This window comes from Podarcis gaigeae (assembly GCF_964106915.1).
Source record: "Podarcis gaigeae genome assembly, chromosome: 5".
NCBI lineage: Eukaryota > Metazoa > Chordata > Lepidosauria > Squamata > Lacertidae > Podarcis > Podarcis gaigeae.
In genome coordinates this window covers 83,470,689-83,492,516 of record NC_139681.1, presented here as the reverse complement: position 1 = coordinate 83,492,516, position 21,828 = coordinate 83,470,689, and the positions used below count along the sequence as shown (strand labels likewise).

General features: G+C 43.0%; 1 protein-coding gene across 3 annotated transcripts in view; it reads left to right on the top strand.

The window, feature by feature from the left end:
- Positions 1 to 8,162, top strand: part of SLITRK3 (SLIT and NTRK like family member 3) — a 40,689-nt gene extending 32,527 nt beyond the window's left edge. For 2 of the 3 annotated variants that reach the window (XM_083739305.1, XM_083739306.1), the window contains exons 3-4: positions 6,236 to 6,349; positions 7,185 to 8,162. In XM_083739305.1, coding sequence (XP_083595431.1) covers positions 6,236 to 6,349; positions 7,185 to 7,240 — 170 coding nt within the window. In that variant the 3' untranslated portion in view covers positions 7,241 to 8,162. Of the gene's footprint in view, positions 1 to 6,235; positions 6,350 to 7,184 lie in introns of those variants that run through there. The other variant, XR_014564310.1, reaches the window with a different exon arrangement.
- The last annotated feature ends 13,666 nt before the right edge of the window (positions 8,163 to 21,828 follow it).

Below are 21,828 nucleotides of genomic sequence, written 5' to 3'. Positions count from 1 at the left end.
CTCTCCATCCCGCACCTGAGCAACATGCCAAACCGGAACAGGGAGAGGATGGGCTCCTGTATCTCTCAGCACCACAGCATCCCTTGATGGCAGGGGAGGTGGGCAGATGGCGAGATTCACAGCAGTGATACCTTAACCTGAGGAGGCACACATGTATGTCCTGCCGGTGCTCTGCAGCTCCTTCTGGCACCAGCAGCAGCACCGCATGGAGGTGCCGGTTAGGGTGCGCAACACTTGCCTTAATGGGTGCAATACTTACGCTGTCCTGGGTGCTAGCAACCCATGCTTTGTCATTGATTTAAAGCAAAACCTAAACTTACCTCTTCAGACGGAATCCATGTTCCAGTAGGAACACGGGAATCTGCTTTTTACAGAGTAAAACCATTGGTCCATCTTGCTGAATATTGTCAAGACCAGAGGTGGATATTTCAGATCTCCAACCCCCACCAGCCCTAGCTATTGTTGTTGTTTAGTCGTTTAGTTGTGTCCGACTCTTCGTGACCCCATGCACCAGAGCACGCCAGGCACTTCTGTCTTCCACTGCCTCCCGCAGTTTGGTCAAACTCATGCTGGTAGCTTCAAAGACACTATCCTCTGACGTCCCCATTTCCTTGTGTCCTCCATTTCACCCAAATCAGGGTCTTTTCCAGGGAGTCTTCTCTTCTCATGAGGTGGCCAAAGTATTGGAGCCTCAGCTTCAGGATCTGTCCTTCCAGTGAGCACTCAGGGCTGATTTCCTTAAGAATGGATAGGTTTGATCTTCTTCCAGCCCTAGCTAACATAGTCAATTATCAGTGGTGATGAGAACTGTAGTCTAGTACCCTGTCTACATTCAATAGCAGTGCCTTTCTGGAATTTCAGAGAAGGGCCTCACCCTCACCCTGGAGATACCATGGACTGAACCTGGGATTTCTTGCGTACATAGCTACTGAGACATAGCCCTTCCCCAAAAGGCGGTGGGGTGGGGAGGAGGTTGTGAAGCTAACTGTCATCCAGTTTTGTTTTCTCCAGAATATGCTATTCAAAAATATACTGCCTCAGAACTATGGGCGCTCACTTCATTTATCGTGGCCAGAAATAGACCTGTCTGCAATTAATTTGTCCATTCCTTTTTAAAGAAGCCATTTAGGCTAATGGCCATCACTAGAGAATTCTGAGCATTAATATTCCCTTGTGAAAAGAAGGATTTTATATTGTCAGAAACGGAAATAAATTAACTGCCAGCTTGACAACCATTACAATTAGAGGCCAGATTCTAGCAGGTTATTCACCCAACCAATTCTGTTTTTCATACTGCGTGTGAACACATTTCTATGCCCAAGTTTTATAGATAATAAATTTAAAATTGAATGAAACTTATGATTTTGAAATGCAATGCTTTTGTGGACGTCTTTTTAGGCTGAAATTCTATATATGCATACCTGGGAATAAGGCTAAATACAAACCATGTCTTTAAATCACATTTAAAGCACGCACACACACACGCACACAAAAAGTCTCCTGGGAAATGGAATTTCTTAAGGGTTCTGTAGCTATGAAAAAGGTAAACTGCAGTTCCCACAATTCTTTGGGGGTGATTTAAAGTTACGATGTCCCATTGAATTCAATAGGACTTACTTCTGAGGGATGTCCATAGGAATGACTGTTAATCTTGAATATATCCATTAAGAGGTATTGGGACCCTGCTACCTTCTCAGCTATTAAGAAACCAACTGCTAAAGAGGGCTTGACAACTGAATACACACAACTGAATGGCTTGATTTACTCACATGCTCATTGGAAAAAGGAAATTGTAGCCATTGTGTAAACAATACATTTGTTCATCCACAGCTGGACAATGTCTTGAACAGGATCAAACAATATGTTGCAAAAGTTTTGGATGTCCACATCGAGCACAACCACATGATCTATCATGCCAGCTTCCATTATGTTTCCATTGTGTTGCAGATAAATTGCCTCTACCTCACTTAGTCCCTGTGACCAGATGAACAATTGCCCCATCTCTCCCTTTGGAGAATTTACTCCTGTGTGCAGATCAATAACCCTCCAGCCTCACTGACTCATTAAACCAGTAAAAAAACAAAACCCTACAAAAATATTGCATGCCTCTGCAAAACTATAATGTTACAAAGTGGACACTTCCCTCGTTTTGCATGTAGAACTGTCTGCCTACACAAAATGCATTGCAGAACAATTATGAAAAAAGAATGGATGTTTGTAGTAGATAGAAATGGGCAATTTGCTGGGTTAATGTCACATGGCCCTTGGCCCAATTTGAAAAGCCAGTTCTGAGCTCTTGCAAAAGTGATTTGTTCCTTGCCTAGCAGCCCTGTGGGAAAGAGCAGAAAGAAAAGTATTAGAAAGAAGGAGTTAAATGTGGTAGCCCCACCCACTTTTGTATCTGGCCCCACCTACTACTAGCATGTGGCCCCTGACAGATTACTTCCAAGGGAATGAAGGCCTTAACACAGGGAGGGGAGGGATTGCCTGCACCTGGTCTAAGAAAAAAGGAGCACATCTTTTGCTTAAATTATTTAGACCACTCCACAAACATTCCCAGTGCCAACAGACCTATTGCTTTATATGCATGCTGGTAACATTTAAACATAACATTTAATATTTAAGAGCTTCTTAGAAGCCATTTCTACAAATCCTTTTCCACTGCTGGCCACATTTCTTTTAATTTGTTCTTTCCTCGATGCATCACTCAACTTGGAGGGGGATTGAAATTAATGTACCTAATGAGCTCAAGTTGTAGTTTATCTTGAGAATAATCCAATAGAGGAGCAAATTCAATAGTGGTGTTGACATTATTCCAGTTGGATTATTCACTCAGAAACCATCTGCTGATTATTCTTAAACCTGTTGGCAACAAGGGAGCAAATCGTATTCTTCACCTTCCTCACTTTTGGGCAGGGAATCTCGCCAAAGAAGAAAGGAAGGAAGAAAAGCGGGGGTTTTTAAGGGTGCTGTCACACAGCCAGGAACAATCCATATCGACATGGCCTATGTTATCCTATGATACGAGGACACCGTAACTGCAAGTTGATGGACGGGTCTCTATTTTATGATGTCATAGCACTAACTCTGAGCTGGCTGACCTGCATTTTGAAAAGTGAATCATGGGGGATGAGCAGACTGAAGGCCAACCAGTATTAATCCAATAGATACATAGGTAGATGTAATGTGGAAACCACCTCTACAGTGTAAAACTGCTGGTTGTTTGGAAGCACTGCCATCAATCCCATAATCAACACATTTCTGAGCTGTGGGCTGCAATTTCTCAGAAGATAACTTTCTGAAGACATTTCTTTAAAAGCTCTTTCTTGTCCCCCCACACTTACAAAACCAAATATTAAAAGCAAGTGTAAAAACAAGAGTTAATAACATCTGAAACCACTCACTGAAAATATGTATAAAAGACAGGTCCACAGCACTGGCGGAGGAAGAGGAGTGTGGGGGGAGCGCACCGCCCCTGGAAGCGCGATCCCAGTGGGGTGCCATAGCGACTGCCCCCCTGCCTGTGCTGGGCGCCACGCCCCCAGGACATGCGCCATGCCTCTGCCTGCTCTCCACCCCCTGGTGCCAGAGCATGAAGCTCCGCCACTGGTCCACAGCCCACTAAAATCCCACCCCACTAACAGATAACCAGAAAATTAAGGTCCAAAGGCCTGCTGAAGAAAAATGATTTTGATTGTTGCCTAAAAACAAATAGTGATAGGGCCAGGTATGCCTCCCTGGGGACAACATTACATGAAACACTTGTTCTCATGCCGCCGCCCCCCTCCACCCACCCCCTGAGGAGACACATGGAGAAGGACCCAGGTTGGTTCATGTGGGGTAAGGCAGTCCTTGAGGCATTGAATATTCACTGAATATTCTCCACCATTGTTTGTGGGGGCTGACACTGCTCTCTGCCAGTGTAGGTCTTGGGAATGGCCTGGGGTATCAAAGAAAGAAGGAAAGAAAGAAGTTAGTGATAAGGCCAGGCATGCCTCTGCTAGTGATGAGATTCACCCCTGAGAAACTGCTGGAGAATTTCTCTCCTGTCCTCTACACTGGAGAAACTCAGTGGAAAAGTTATTTCCAATTTCTTTGCCCACAAACAGGGGGAGAATTTTGAGATGCCATTTCTGCACACCTGTATTAGGGCCGTATTAGGGCCATCAAAAGGACAAGAAGCGAAAAGGCAGTGTGTGTGTGTTGCATGATGTGCAATTTGGGTTTCTGTTGTGTGGAAATAACTTTACACTAAAATCCTACACTACAATCTATTCAGAAGCAAGTTAAGTAAGCATAGGATTGTCAGTTTTAAGTTCTATCAGTTTCTCAATCTTAAGCTGGCTTTGTCGCATTTCCACATTGAATTTTTTTTTCTTTAAAAACAGCATGAAATATTGCACACATTTTTTTTAACATATGCAATTTTGTTTGCAACTTGGCCTAATATATGCATTTTTTGCAAGCAATTTTCTCTGATATAATGTTTTATATGCTATTTTCACTAATATATGCATTTTGGTGCACACTTCTGGGTTAGAGACCTGCCTCACAAAATTTGGAGAAGTACGAATTTTGAAGGAGAGCTGTGTATTGGTTGGCTTATTGGTTCAGGAATTGCAAATTGGGGAAGTTCACATTCCAATGCCAAGCCAACCAATTTCTTCCCTGTCTCCACCCTCCAGAATTCTAAAGAAATTCTAAAGAACCCTGAGAAAGAGGCAGAAAAATTGAAACTTCTTTCCCAGGAGACAAATTACTTCCAAAAAGTTGGAGGACAGATGTTGGTACAACACTGGGATTTATAGTCTTCTTGTGGAGAACAGTCAATGGCCAGCCTGGGAGAGACAATTCACCACAGTATCTAAACATCTTTTACTGCCAAGGGCAGGGGTCACCAAGCTTTTTTGAGCCAGTGGGCACATGTGGAACTTTCTCAGAATGCCATGATTGCCAGCCACAGCATGCCTGCTGTGAGGGCATGGCACAACACCAAATGGGTACCAAGGAGGGTTGGCATGTCAGAAAATAGCAACTGTGACATAATGTGTGTGGCATAATGGCAGGCACAAATAAAAGAGAAGAAATAGATATAATAGCACAAAATGGTTTGGGAATGCCCTCTCCCCATAAGCCATCTCATAAATATGGGGACCTACATCAACCGTCCCTGCACTCACTTGCAGAGAGACCCTCTTGGAGTTCTGTTGTTCAGAACAGATGGGAAGGTGGGTGTCCATTCCTGGCATCCAATGACATGTGGGCATGTTTATGGTGCCATGATGTCCTGGAGTGGCTAGATGCAGAGGAACGGTGGGAGGAACCAGCTGGAGAACTACCAAGGGAAGAATCCTCAGAGCACAGAGAGTGGTGGTGGGACGATGATAAATGGTCAGAGGGAGAAGAAGAGACCAGGAAGAGGAGGTGTCAGAAGCTGAAGAAGTAACAGGGCTTAGTGATCAGGGAGAGCCAATAGCAGAGAGAAGTCTAGAATCAGAGGCAGAAGCTGAAGCAGGAGAGTGGGATGAGGGAGCCCAAGAAACAGAGATGAGTCAGGCTGGTGAAGAGTCACAGGTGTTTCCCTCTTCTGCTGCGACAAGCTCCCCTCCACCCTTGTCTCTCAGAACCAGAAGAGGCATGAAGAGGGTGGAGGAGAGGTTGGCTACATGCAGGCACAGTCTCTGACTCCCTGGAGAGGAGGGAACTTAGATGGCTGTGAGGACGTGGAGGCTTTCAGCCTCAGAAACTGATTTTCATGGAGTAAGACCACCAGGAGTGAGCTCATTAGGCCTGGTGCTCAACCAAGTCTGTGCAGATTGTGTTTTTGCTAATAGAGTCAACTAACTCCAATTTTGGGCTATGTGATTATTGATCAGCACGCTCCTGTGATATGCGTTCAGTGTAAGAGATGCTGAGCTGGTGCAAACTAGAAGAGTAAGCAGTTCCTCATATATTGTATAATTTTGAGGGGATATTTACTGAGACCCTTTTGCAAACACATTAGGAGTCACTGGCAGGTGGGTCCCATGCCAGTGACCCCTGGTCTAGGGATCTGCTCCAACATTTTGCCTTCTTAATTCAGCACCTGAGGCATAGCCATGAATTCCTGATTCCAGCCTCAGCAGTTGCATTACATCTATGTGTAGTTGGCAATGAACTTAGGGAGCGGGATGCACCCACAGGGAAAATGTTGCCTATCACTGCTGTAAAGCAATAATAATTCCTGCTTTTACAGATAATGCACCTGAGGTGGAGAGACAGCAACTTGTCCAAGGATACCCCATGACCTTTTGGCTGAAGACGGATTTGAATTTGACGCAAGCTTTCTATGCACTGGACCAGACTGCCTGTCAGTTCAATAATTTTAATATGTACTCATTCACATGTAGTATTTTGTGTGTGGCTTTTCTACAAAATGTAATCAAAGCAACTTTCAGTTAAAAATGATGGTGTTGTTAAATTTGCATAGACCAACATCCCAGCAATGGCGTCAATTGTTTAAGGAAGGGCACCAAAATGAATCTTGTAGACCACAGAATTAATGTTGCATTACATTGCCATGAATCGAAACAACTCAGAACAGAGTCAGAATTGGGAAAAGTCTGAAGGATGGTACTCAGATGATGAAAAGAAACGGCACCCTAACTTACCCTATGTGGAGATTAAGGGCCTATCCATACCTCAGCTTAATATGGGTTGTGAACCCCTTCTGTCTCCTTAAATTCCCCTCATCCATGTGTTCTTCTCTTCCAATTATTGCTGTTCCACAATTTCTCCTCCCTAAATCCAGAGGTTTGCATGTTTTGAAAATACAAATTGGAGAGCTGTATCAATAGTACAGGGAATCCCTTGATTTAGAAGGAGAAAGTGTGGGACAGCAGTAGTTGGAGAAACCCATGTGGACAAAAAGGCACAAGGATTCACCATCCACATTAAGCCAAAGTGTGGAGAGGCCCTAGGGAAGAGAGATTCCTTGAGAACTGAAGATAGCTTGATTCAAGGTTATTTTCTTAATTTAGTGGATGTATTCAAGGTCTCAGTATGAGTGGATGCAATCACTGCATCATTCGGAAGCACTAAAGCCTGGGAGGGGTGCTGACTTCTAGAACTGTAATTTCATTCTTTAAAAAAAAAAGTTTGGTTATTTATTATTATTCATTTAAATATTTCCTCTCTCTCTTCAGCCAGAAAAAGCTGCCCAAAGCAGTTTACAGATCAATCAAGGCAAGGCAGAAGATAAGGAATGAATCAAGGAGATAATTCTGGGACCTACCATTTCATCATGAAGATGGGAATCTTCATTTCAGAGGTGGATGCACTATCCTGCAGCGAAATACCTGCTCCCATCAGTGGAGCAACAACACCAAGAAGAATTCTGGCTCTACAACGATTCCCGATGGTGAATCAACCCAACAGGGAAGCAACCCAACAGAACAGTTGCAGAAGTTCCAGGGCAATGAATGGCAGCTGCAGAAACTCATGGTTTGCTCAGGTTATGCTCCCTGTGGACTGTGCCTATTATTATATTATTTTATTTAAGCTTCAAAAGCACAGGGGATTTGTCTTATGAAGATCTTGATTTTTGTTTCCAGGTTGCAGCTACTACCAGGACCATTATCAACATGGCACATTTAATTTCCAGATTTTTTTTTTTAAAAAAGATTGCTGTTGCATTCTCCTGAGTAACAGCTGGATTTTGTATTTTCATATATGGGGCCTAAACCACTGTATTTTCATGGGAAGCTGCCCTCTCCTGAGTCAGACCATTGGCCCAACTAACTCAGTATGTTCTACTCTGTTGGGCAGTAGCTCTTCAGGACTTCCCCAGGGCTCCTGGGGATTGAACCTGGGACCTTCTGCATGAAAAGCAGATGCTCTACCACGGAGCGATGGCTCTCAGAAGCAGTTTTGTCTTCCTAGCAGCTCTGGGTGCAACCCAAAACCTGCAGAGCACCTAAAGAACCCCATTTCCATGTCTGCTACCTCCTCCCTCATTCCATCTTAAAGGTGTGACCAGATGCACATTTCACTGTTTCACTTTTTTTTAGGCCCCCTCTCCATTGTCAGCCTTGCCTCATTTATCATGTAGCCTGATGAAGAGTTCTGCAGAACTCAAAAGTTTGCACACATTTTTGGTTGGCCAAATAAAGGTCTTACAATAAGCTGGATTTTGGTGTTTTCCTTATGAGCCACCATGACTTCCTTTACTCTTTGCATTCTTCTAACCATTATCCAATAGCCATAAGGCAGCTTGGCTGAGCAAAAGAGACAAATCTGGTAACTGATTAAAATTGAGAATGGTATTAGAACTGAAATGGCACCCTATGCAGAGATTAAGGAAAACAAACTTCCCAACAGATGGTTTCTTACCTGAGTTGAAGAGTTCTAGGTCTGTGCATGAGTGGATGGAATCACTTCAATGTTTTCAAGCACAAAAGGGGTTTCAGTGCAACCTAGTTTTAATTTCACCATATTTTCAAGTTCTTTTCTGAGCACAGTTCAAAGTGTTGGTGGTGAACTTTAAAGCCCTAAACAGCCTCAACCCACTATACCTAAAGGAGAGTCTCCACCCCCATTATCAGCCCAGGCACTGAGGTCCACCTTTGAGAGTCTTCTGGTGGATCCCTCACTGTAAGAAGTTACAGGGAATCAGGAGCAGGGTCTTCTTGGCAGTGGCACCCACCCTGTGAACCACCCTCCCATCAGATGCCAAGGAGATAAAAAACTACACAATTTTTAGAAGACGCCTGGAGGTAGTTTTTAAGGTATGACAGTTTATTATGTTTTTATATGTGCTGGAGGCTGCCCAAAGTGGCTGGGGAGACCCAGCCAGATGGGCGGAATATAAATAATAAAATTATTATTATCATTATTATTTTGTGAGAGCATATAAGCATTGGATAGGACGCAGGTGGCACTGTGGTCTTAACCACAGAGCCTAGAGCTTGCCGATCAGAAGGTTGGCGGTTTGAATCCCCGTGACGGGGTGAGCTCCCATTGCTCGGTCCCTGCTCCTGCCAACCTAACAGTTCGAAAGCAACATCAACGTGCAAGTAGATAAATAGATCTGGCAGGAAGGTAAATGGTGTTTCCATGCGCTGCTCTGGTTTGCCAGAAGTGGCTTAGTCATGCTGGCCACATGAACTGGAAACTGTCTGCGGACAAACGCCGGCTCCCTTGGCCAGTAAAGTGAGATGAGCACCGCAACCCCAGAGTCATCCATGACTAGACTTAACAGTTGGGGGTGCCTTTACCTTTATAAGCATTGGACAAACTCTGAAACCACAGCCACTTGGTTGTACCGAACAAGTTATTGCTGGCTGAGCATAGCTGAGCCAGGAATCAGTCAGCTGAGCCAAAGATCAGCTGCATCCTAAGCTGCTCATCCCAGCAGATCTTGCCTTAGGAGAGTCCCCTAATTCTATTAGATCCCATTCTTCCATTGTTACCTAAAAATGGATGCCTCACCGGAAAGTGATGCCACACATTCAGGATCATGGATATGTACATGTCGTAAGGTTAAGATTTTCTAAATTATTAATCTGCTAGCTCCATGTAACCACCCCATTTAGTACTTAGCGTAGATTCCATTTAAAGCCACAGATCCACTGGAACATTTGCATAAATCCATTTTAAGTAATGCACATCATAATTCTCCTTACTACTGCTGACCAATTTACTAATCCACACAGTGCCAAGCAACCACTCATCATAGTGTCACTTGCAATTGCCGATAAACTGCAATAAACTACTAGAATGCGCACAATGAGGTAGAAATTGGTCTAATCCTTCTGAGGGGTGCTGCTATGCTGCTCAACTGTACTGACACTTGTCTTTAGATGCTTAGGGGATGGAGAGGAGGAGAATATGTAAAGCAGACTTCAGCAAGCACTACTTTGATTATTTCCTGTGAATTATTCAACATAAATAGAACAAAAATAATCCTAAATAATTTGCTTAAATGGGGACTAAATTGATGAACCCCTGTTGGTCTCTTAACGCTATCGCTGGCATAATAGGCTGAACAACTTTTCCAACGAGGCAATATTTATTTTTTGCTTCCGCAAGGTTTGTGGCCTGAATGACACTATAATTACAGCAAAATGCACAAGTCATTTAAATTACCATAGCAATTAAAGCAGGCTAAGGCACGGCAATTAGTTTCTTGCAAGATACACAATAAGTGTTTCAGGATCCCTTATTCTTTGCCCAAACAAAAGCTTTGCTTTGTTGCATCAGGGTTTCAGACTCAGAGCAGAACAATCACAGTACACAGAGGATGGTATTCAATTTAGTTTTACTGAGAGTAGATCAACTGAAATTAATGAACATCTCTATTTAGTTGAATACCATCCAGTTTGTCTGCACCTTGGTGCATGCATGCAAGTGTCTATAAACTACAAAATGAGTGCCAATATATGTTACCCAGAAGAAGACAGGGATATATACCCAAACACCTGATCCAAATAGGTTCAAGCAAGGCCAAAGAGATAGAGCAATTAGTGCCAGCTGGACAATGAGTCATTGAGATAGCTGGTCACAATGGCAGGGCTGTTACAGTTGTCCAGCTGGCACTAATTGCTATTTTTCTATAGGTAAACATTAGAATTCCAAGGCAATCTGCAGCACCCTCAGGCAGTATTCCCCCAGTTCTCCAATACAGTCATACCTCTGGTTGTGAACGTGGTCCATGCGGGAGGCACATTTGCAATCCACAGTGTTCGCAGCCTGAAGTGACGCAATTCAGCACTTCTGCGCATACGTGTGACGCCATTTTGTGCTTCTGCGCATGCATGAGCGCTGAAACCTGGAAGTAACCAGTTCCAGTACTTCCAGGTTCGGCACAGTCCGCAACCCAAAAACACACAACCCGCAGTGTTCGCAACCCAAGGTATGACTGTACTGTTCCACAGAATTACACAACCTTCAATCTGGGCCTGTATTATTTTTTCATTAAATTATTATGTTTTCAATAGATCTTCCACACCTTCTCGAATGTCAAAAAACACATGCTCAAAACGGTAATAACGATCTTAGCAATTTCCTCACTACAGAAGAAGTCTCTCTTTTGAAAACAAGAAAAGTATTTCAGTCGTTTTTGTTTTACTGTTCTTTCTCGGCATCAAAGAGAACATTATCTGCAACACTAAATTATTGTATGCTGACAATACCCAGATCATACTTTGATTTGGTTGTCAGGAGGAGAATGTGAAATTCTTTCTTGTCCCGTCAGCAGATTTGAGAGTGTCTTGAGTGACAGCATAAGGCTGGATCACTGCCAGATGTAACATTTACAGCAGGCATAGCCAAACTCCGGCCCTCCAGATGTTTGGGACTACAATTCCCATCATCCCTGACCACTGGTCCTGTTAGTTAGGGATGATGGGAACTGTAGTCCCAAACATCTGGAGGGCCAGAGTTTGCCTATGCCTGATTTACAGTGATAAATATAATAAAACAAGTAGTCTTGGTATATTTCTCTCTGCATGGTCATTCTAAACTTACCAAGGGCTTTAAGGTCATTACAACCCATGGGTGGGGCGAATGGCTACTCTTTGCTTGTCCATTGGAGTGGAAAGGGGAAAGCCTATCCACAGGCTATCTAAATGAGGTTATAATTCAATAACGAATTAGCATGTAATCAAGTTGGCTTGGAGCTGGGGGGAAATGGTTAAAGGAGAAGTCTTGTCCATTTTCTTTATGTAACATGCATCCTCTTGTTTCTCTTTAACATTTACCTTTTTTGAAATGAAGCACTAAGCTTATTAATTTAAGAGTGGGTATACAGAACACTTAAATTGAAACAATCATTCTGCATAACCTGTGTGGAATCCTGGCCAAACAAGGCATGCTTTTTAAAATTAAAATAGTCCATCATAAACCAAACATGGAGCAAAGGGTAATTTCCCTTTAATTTCCTTCAGGTCATTACAGTCTGAATAGCCTATCAAAAAGCTGAAAACTGCTGCCAGTCATCAATGTATGGCAGAGCATTCTCCAATGAACAGTAGAATGTTTGGCAACTGAGAGAACTCACCCAAGTTGGCTTTGGGAGATGTTTCATCACAAAGGTGTCTCAACATGAGTGCAAGACAGCATTTAGCAGAATGTAATTAAACATCCATATTAAAATATATTAAAACTACCAACCTGCCCAGCAATTAACTCTGACACAATATAAAACCAAACAGATGAGGCCATTAGAACATGTGTACGCACACAAAAAGTGCTCCCAGGCAGGTGAGGAATTAACTGTTCAACTATATGTTACACTATAAAAGGCTGCATGTTTCTTTTACCTGCTTATGTTTTTCTTAACTGAAAAGGAAACTCAGAGGCTGTTATCAGGAGCTGAACAATGATGGGACTGTGAATGAATTGTTTAATCGCTTCTCTTCCTTCTATTTGTTCAAAATCACTTGTCCAAAACTGCTTCCCCACACTTGGGTGAGAGATGCAGGGGGCCCCCAGTGTCTATGCATGTGGGTGGAACAGCAGCTTGGAATAGGGACATCAAGCAAGCATCATGGCTCAGTACAGATTTGAATGTTCCATTTTGCTGTAATCCATCCACTAAGCTACATTAACTTAATTGCGTGTGTAGGTCCCCAGGCCACCCCTCAAATAACTTCACACAAAACACGTAATTTTAGTTTTGGTTTTTCGACACTATTTTGGCCACAACTTTATTAAAATACAAAATCAGTGAGTGGTTGTTTAGACATTGGTTATGACTATCTGTCCCCCCACCTGGGACAGAACTGACATCCCGAGGTCCGATCGGTAGCCAGTAGAAGAGAAAGTCAAACTGGGGGGTCATTTGAGCTAAGTGTCGGACCCACGCCGCTCACCCCAGCAGCTCCCCGAAAACTTGCCTGCCCGGTCCTATAACAAGGATTCCCATAACAGGGATTGGGCGGCCCTGGTCCCATAACAGGGATTGGACGAAATCGTGGCAAGCCCCAGGATTCCTTGAACGGAATTCCCTTCAGCGCAATAGGAGGGGCCGGCCCAGCCTGACCCCTCCACCACCAGCATATTATAACCAATGCCTAACCGCAACCTTACAAGTTGTGACGAATTGCTGAATAGTAGGCAAAACCAAATGGCACAGCCAATCACCAAATGGCAAATTCCTACTAGGCCCCTGCTCCAAAGCAGACGACCCCATGACAGGCAAAGCAAGGTCAACCGGAAAGAGGGCGGGCGGGCGGGTGATCCGATGCACTCTGCAAAGAGAAAGAGAAACCAGAGTGCACCAATATTTAAAGACTATGGTCCCACCCACCCAATTTGCAACATACAATTTGCCCCAGCAACCCGGTTACCCAATCATGATGCCAGGCAACAACTATTAACCTGCCTGGAAACAAGAGGCCTGGCCTGGTGGCCCACACCGCAACACGTGCTCTCATTTATTGGAGAACACGCATAATAATAATAATAATAATAATAATAATAATAATAATAATAGCAATTTATTATTTATACCCCGCCCATCTGACTGGGTTTCTCCAGCCACTCTGGGTGGCTTCCAACAGAATATTAAAATACAATAACCTATTAAATATTAAAAGCTTCCTTAAACAGGGCTGCCTTCAAATGTCTTCTAAAAGTCTGGAAGTTGTTTTTCTCTTTAACTTATATTTCTTCTCCTTCTCTCTGTCATTGCACCATATTTATATCTCAACTTTCTTTAAAACCCTCGACCCAAGGTGGATTACCAAATAAAGCATTTTGAACTTAGAATCATAGAATTGTAGATTTGGAAGGGACCTCCTACTCGTCTAGTCCAACCAGCTGCATTGTATGAATCTCAAATAGATCATCCATGACAGCTGGCCATCCAAACTCTGCTTAAAACTCTGCCAAACTCTCCTGGAAGGAAAGAGAGTCCAAATTCATTTCCTTTCTATCAATATGCCAGCCATCGCTCAGATATTACCAGTTGGTATCACAGAATGTAGGGACACGGGTGGCACTGTGGGTTAAACCACAGAGCCTAGGACTTGCTGATCAGAAGGTTGGCAGTTCGAATCCCTGCGATGGGGTGAGCTCCCGTTGCTTGGTCCCTGCTCCTGCCAACCTAGCTGTTCGAAAGCACGTCAAGTGCAAGTAGATAAATAGGTACCACTCCAGTGCGAAGGTAAACAGCGTTTCCGTGCGCTGCTCTGGTTCGCCAGAAGCGGCTTAGTCATGCTGGCCACATGACCCGGAAACTGTACGCCGGCTCCCTCGGCCAATAAAGTGAGATGAGCGCTGCAACCCCAGAGTCTGCCACGATGGAACCTAATGGTCAGGGGTCCCTTTGCCTTTTTATCACAGAATGAACACAATGACAAATTATGAACACTTGCTTCACATTTGAAATTCCTGTTCAAAAGCAGTGGTCTTGCATATCGTAACACAGCATGAGTGAGGTCCTTCCTGTGGAATGTTGACCTCCATAGATCTTGACTCACCAAAGCCTGTTCTGTTTGCTCTTAGTTATCTCCTGTCTCTCAGGTACTTGCTAGCTTGTTAATACTCACCAGGCATGGTAACCAAAAAGGATTTGATTCAGTGGAGACAAAACAGAAGGTAAAAAGATCAGTTAAGGCTAATTCTAAAAGGAAAGAAGCTTGGGCCTCTTGCATAATACAGTGATCATCAAATGCTATAGCTGCTAAGATGTCTTATGGTCCTTGCCTTTGCTGAGGATACCATAATGACAGTTATATGATCAGTCAACACAAGCGAACTATACTGGTATAGGACCTATGTCGTTAGATACCTCTGTATTAGTCCTTGGCTCATATTTACTGAACCAAGATGGGTTCCCTTCTCTGGAAACTGTGTCATCAGATCCTTAATTGCTTGGGAAAACAGGATGCCACAACACATTCTATTTTTTCCACCTTTTGATCCTGCAGCTATTTAGCTTCTGGAATGGATCCATAACCTTGGATTGAAAGCCAGTGATCTTGGAGTTTATACATAGTGTAAGCCACTTGAAGCAGTTTTAAGGTCAAAGCAGCTGTGACACTAAACTAAACTTGAAGTGTCATGGTTGGGTAAAGACATGTGGGCCATTGAATGGGAGCCCCTGTGCCAGAAGAGGGTGTTTTAGTGTATTTTGCTATACTGTTCGTTCCATCTTTGTATGTGTGACAAACTTTGGAGATTTGTCCTGTGTTTTGCTAGGGCTTGGATATGAAATATTTGGAGACAAAATCTGAGACCCTCATATATTGAGTTATATTCACTTTAAAGATTTAATTAATGAGCTAAAACTAAGAGGAAAATCCCTCAAGGAAGCAATACCCATAAGAGATTTTTCACTTGAAAATTGTACCCAAGTGTTGCAGTCCATCTCCCACAAGGATTCTCTGTACTCTGTTCCCCCAAATCTGTACACACACAGTCTGAGCATCCGCCTTCCTCCTCTTCAAATGAAATGAAAAGCACACTTTTAAAAATATATATATCCAGACACACAGTATTTCATTCCCACCATCAGTGCCCCCGTTGAAATGACTTCTTCTCTGAGAGTATAATAGCAATTTAAATTCTACCATCAGAGATAATCCAAATGAATTTAAACAACCCACACTCAGAAACTAGGTGATACAGGCAATAATCCCTCAGGAGGGAAGCCTGATTCCACCCCCACTCCCCGATTCTCAATTAAATTTCAAGAATGAACTTGATGTATTGCTAGGAATCGATCAAATTCGAAGTGCAAATGAGTTCCTACAGAGGCGCATAAGGAGGTTCCCCACAGGGGATTCAAATGGCCTCCCTGGAATATCAAGCCTCTGTGACAGTCAGAGAATTTCTGAAAAGACTCACTTTTTTATGATAGAGGATGCTGCTTCAACACATGACAAGAAGAAGAAGAAGCTGGTCCATATCTATGTCAGCTTGCACTGTGTATTCATTTAGCGAAGCATAACAGAAAGGCCCAAATTCCAAATCTGACTGTACAAGCACCTAGGAGTCTGTATTTTGGGGATAAACAATGAAAGAAAGAAAGTAAAAAGCTGGGATGGTTCCCAGCCATTCCTCCTGAACCTACCAACCTCTCCATTCTGTTAGAAGACAGAGTACTGCATGCCACACAACACCACCATGATCCTGAATGAGGCAACTGCCTTATGTAGCAAATTCTGGGAGGCAGCAGTGGCAGGCAGCCGTACCCACTTCTGCCTTTTCTCCTTAGCCAGCCTTGAATAGCAGAGTTATGTGGGTCATGCTCTCCACCCTGAAGTAGCCTATTGGCCTCAGGGGCATTGGAGGAAATCATCATATTGCTGGTGTCAAACAAAGAGTCAACAGTCCAATCATCTTCTACATATGGAATATGGTGGGTGTGGACGCCATCTTGCCCTTTCCATCAGGCAGCAAAATGCCTTGGGCTGGCCATCCATATGGTATGCCCTGAACCTCATAAACTAACTTGCTTTCCTTGAGTGTAGTGGGGAACTCTATCAGTGTTGAAGTAAAGTCAAAAGGACAGTACATTTAACTTCTCCACATGGATTTGGGGTTGGGCGGGGCTGGAAGGAGTATCCAAAGCTGCGTTCTGGTTCCTGTATTGTACTGCGAAGTGCAAATTAGGTAGGTTCCCATTAAAATAAGAACTGAACCAAATGTGTTCCTACCCACAAGTTCAGTCTGCTTTTGACAGCAGGTGACTGGTAAACAAGGTTTTCCTTGCTGCAATGGGATGCAAGAAGGTGACCGAATGGGAGCAAATGGCTGACAGCATGTGATACCTTGACTAAAACATCTGCACTGGCTGCCAATAGATTACTGGATCAGGTTCAAGGTTCTTCTGTTGATATACAAAGTCTTGGAACATGATACCTTAAATCCTTATATCCCAGATGGATTTCTGAACTCATCCATCTCCAAGACGGAGGCAATATATTTCCCTTGCAATTGCATATTGATGAGAGAAGTTTTAATGCTCTACAGATTGCTTCTCCTTATCAGCTTGTTATCTGAGCCCCAGACAACATTGTATGCCTTGACCGATGGAGAGTATTCAGTCCTTGTGATACGGAAATGAGATCTGATTTTCCAGGGACTAAGTAACAACTTGAATAAACATAGTCTTCCACAAGGCAGCCTTTTCTTGATATGGTTACTTATAATGCTTACAAAGGACAATGATTGTTCTTTATCACATTTTGCTCTGATAATGACTGTTGATTTATTTGGGAATCTATCAACAGTTTGGAAATGCTTGAATTTCAGTGGTGTGGTAGATAAGAGCTGCCTAGTTCATCTCTAGGAGCTGGGAAAGCTTTGAAAGTTTCCTTGCAGGACCAAACTAGACATGACATCTGTCACGAAGGTTGTCCTTGCATAGTTGACATTTCTTTAACCAGTAAAGAAAAGTGGGGGTTAGCTAACCTGCATCATGGAGGGCCAAAGTGAAACCTGAATCATAGTTCCATGATTCCAATGAAAATCGCCTCCACACTTGCTGTTTGCAATGGGAGGGTTATTTGCATATCCAAGCAAAATATGCTTCTGAGTAATTAAAACAAATTGGGTTTGATAGCCATAGCTACAACCTGCAGGAGCCAGGAAGATGTTGTCCCCTAAGAAGCAGGGATCCGGGATTCACAAGAATGGAGGAACTTGATAAGACTACAGATAAACAAGCTTCCCAACACAGGACAAAATCTACCTCATTTTTCCTGATTTGCTATGGAGGCAATTTGGAGCTGTGTCTGTTGAAGCTTTTCAAAGCTCTGTTTCTAACACACCTTTGAGATCTACTATGGCCAAGATTGTCAGGGAAGGCATTAAATGCAAAGTAATCATTAAAGCATGTTAATGCAATATTGGGATAGGAATGCACAACTTTAAGTGCCACACAGGCAAAATGTGATAAAAAAAATAAAGTTAATTACAACATTAACCTTGCTGGCTGATCTTCTCCATTTGCATCTCAGGCCTCAGTCTTTGTAAGGCAGTAGCAGGGAATCTGTTGCCCTCCAAACACTGATGGACCACAAGTCCCATCATCCTTGGTCATTGGCCATGCTGGCTGGAACTCATAGGAGGTGCAGTCCAGCAACATCAGGAGGGCCTCAGAGTCTAAAGGGGTGGAAACCATAGCTGTCAACTTTTCCCTTTTCTTGCGAGGAATCCTATTCGTAATAAATTTTAAAAATTTTAAAAAAGGGAAAGGCGGACAGCTATGGTGGAAACAAAGTTCTCCCTTCATATGTGAGAAGCATGGAGAGTGTTACTTCTGTGACATCAGATACAAAGTTTCCAGAAGCAAAAATTACTTGGTATCTGAAGACAAACTGAAAGCAAAGCAACAGTGTGTAGGGCGTGGACCAGTTAAAACACCCAGAATAATATAAATTGGGCATTTATATTTGCAACCTTTACAAGCCTTCAGAGATTGGATTACAATTCCCATCATCCTTTACCTTTGGCCAAGCTGGTTGTGGCTGATAGGAATGGGAGTTCACCAACATCTGGAGGACCATGGCAGGTTTCTCTCTGCTTATATAAATGAACCGTAGAAAAAGAGGGATTGAAACCATGGACTCAAAATTGAGGTTGCCCTCCTCAGTCAATTAACTGTCCAGGCTCTGCATGCACTGAGCACAGCAGCGCTCTGAAAAAGAGGAAAATAAATGTAAAGTGTAGGCTGAATAATTTGCAATTTATTCTGACATATTAATATCCTGAGCTTCCATGAGGAAGTCACTGCACTTGTGACATTTCACACCCACTCTCATGCTTTCAGAGTTCAAAATTTCAAAACAACACGGTGTTGTTGAGAAGGGAAGTTTAATAAATTGTATGTCTGTCAAAGGCATATAGGCTTGTTTGCTTGGAGGACCCTACAGGCATTCAGCTTAATGTGCATCAGCTGTCTCTTCCACCAAACGCATGGACAGTCGATCCAGTTGGACGGCAATACTCCAGGTATGGTCAATGGACAGTGCTCTGCACTTCTCTCTGTGAATTCATACACGCCTGAAGAGGAATTGTGGAAGGGGCTAATGCATTCTTAGAAAAATAATAATAATAATAATAATAATAATAATAATAATAATAATAGCAACAACAACAACAACAACAACAACAATAATAATATATTATTTGTACCCCACCCATCTGGCTGAGTTTCCCCAGGCACTCTGGGCGGCTTCCATAGAAACCAAAAATACACTAAAATATCACACATTAAAAACTTCCCTGAACAGGGCTGCCTTAAGATGTCTTCTGAATGTCAGGTAGTTGTTTACCGTTTTGACATCTGATGGGAGGGCGTTCCACAGGGCGGGCGCCACTACCGAGAAGGCCCTCTGCCTGGTTCCCCGCTTCTCGCAATGAGGAAACCGCCAGAAGGCCCTCGGTGCTGGACCTCAGCGTCCGGGCAGACGCTCCTTCAGGTATACTGGGCCGAGGCTGTTTAGGGCTTTAAAGGTCAATACCAGCACTTTAAATTGTGCTCAGAAATGTACTGGGAGCCAATGTAGGTCTTTCAAGACTGGTGTTATGTGGTCTCAGTGGCCGCCCCCAGTCACCAGTCTAGCTGCCGCATTCTGGATTAGTTGTAGTTTCCGAGTCACCTTCAAAGGTAGCCCCACGTGGAGCGCATTGCAGTAGTCCAAGCAGGAGATAACTAGATACAGTACAGTACAGTATATGGATACAGTACAGAAAAATGACTGGCCCAAATTATCATTTGTAAGATAAAAAGGAATCATCTCTCCTGGAGGCTTCCCAGCTGTTCCTTTTGTAACAGGATTCTTGACCTTTGGTCCCATTCATCAAATTGTCAGCTGATAGATGTAATGAAACAAACAGTTGGAGTAAAAGAGATGTTTTATTAAGGGCACTATATGTGGTGATGGTTTTTTGGGGGGCGGGGATTATTAAGTAATGAGTTCTTGAGTATATCTGATATGATAAAAGTGTGGCATAACTAGCGTCATAGAACCAACATGCTTCCCTTACCTTGATTGGGTTGCCATATTTCAAAGAGTAAAAACCAGGTCCCCCCAAAAGTTGTTGAGCTTTTTTTTAGGAAACCTTCAGATCAGTGTGTAAAGAAAGAGGTTTCACCTAGTTGTTCAAGCTCACCCACATGACTCTCACCAGCCATTATTAAGTTCCTATACCAATAATCTAGGAACTTTTGCCACTTTGGAACTAAACTAAGTTTTATTGCCTGTGCAACTTTTATGACTGATGTATGGAAAAGCACATGAATCCGACATTTGGAATGTTTGTAAGTAAACCATTTTTTAACTTACCAAACGTGTGGTCTTTTTCCTATGCTGGCAGAAGGAAACTTTGGAAAGGAAAAAAAATTGGAACACATTTGGAGGGGCACATTCTAAAGGGTTTACAACATATATTTTCACGCACTCCTATGCTGCAGGTTTGGTGATTTAAAATCTCTGTCTGAGTTCTTTCTCCAAATAGTATTAGTCCTTAATTGGATCTTTGCATCCAGGAATTCTCCTTTCTTTCACACACTCTCTATGTATATTGCACCAACAAAAATCCTGTCAGCTTGGCATATGACAGGTACACATGGCAAGCAATGCAATGCATGCAACCCTAGTGGAGTCAAATCTGGTTCCTGAAGCAATTTTATCAGGCCCTAACAAATATGCTGACCTTGCTGACAAAAATCCGTATAGTTAAAGCTATGGTTTTCCCAGTAGTGATGTATGGAAGTGAGAGCTGGACCATAAAAAAGGCTGATCACCAAAGAATTGATGCTTTTGAATTATGGTGCTGGAGGAGACTCTTGAGAGTCCCATGGACTGCAAGAAGATCAAACCTATCCATTCTTAAGGAAATCAGCCCTGAGTGCTCACTGGAAGAACAGATCCTGAAGCTGAGGTTCCAATACTTTGGCCACCTAATGAGAAGAGAAGACTCCCTGGAAAAGACCCTGATGCTGGGAAAGATTGAGGGCACAAGGAGAAGGGGACGACAGAGGATGAGATAGTTGGATAGTGTTCTTGAAGCTACCAGCATGAGTTTGACCAAGCTGTGGGAGTGGAAGACAGAATTGCCTGGCATTCCCTGGTCCATGGGGTCATGAAGAATTGGACACGACTAAACGACTAAACGACAACAACAAAACAAATATGTGTGTGTGTGTTGAAAGATCTGTCCATTCTTTCACTTGTAAGTAAAACGGAGAGAAATAGATGACAAATTTGAAAGAAGAAAAACACAACAATTGAATTGTTCCAGAATTCTTAAAGTTCAAAGATTTCAGAAACAATTTAATTGCTGTAGTTTTAACAACAACAACAACAACAACAACAACAACAACAACAATTTATTTATACCCTGCCCTTCTGGCTGGGTTTCCCCAGCCACTCTGGGTGGCTCCCAACAGAAGAAAAAGTAGAAGAAACATCAACCATTAAAAACTTCCCTAAACAGATTGAATGTTGCTTCCTTACGTATGGCAGGCAATAAGAATCTTTCAAAATTCCAAGTTTAAAGGTAAATGCTAAAAATTGGCTTCGGGGTGGTCACTGGCACAATTCTAACCCTAGATCCAATTGGATGAGCAAGTTAGGATGTGGTGGATCTGTGGTTCAGCTGGATGGTTTCTAACTCAACTGTTTGGCACTATCATAAGTCCCTAACTCCAGCTCAGCTGGAGATAACACCAATGTAGCTCCCCCCATCCTGGCTCAACTGGGGCTGAGCCAAGACTGGAGGAATTTACTCTGGCATAAGCCCAGAAAAAAAGCGTTCCAGGATAGTGGTGGGACTCAGACTAAGAAGTAGGAGCCTGTGCTAGATCCTACCTCTGTTCAGCTCAGTCACTTC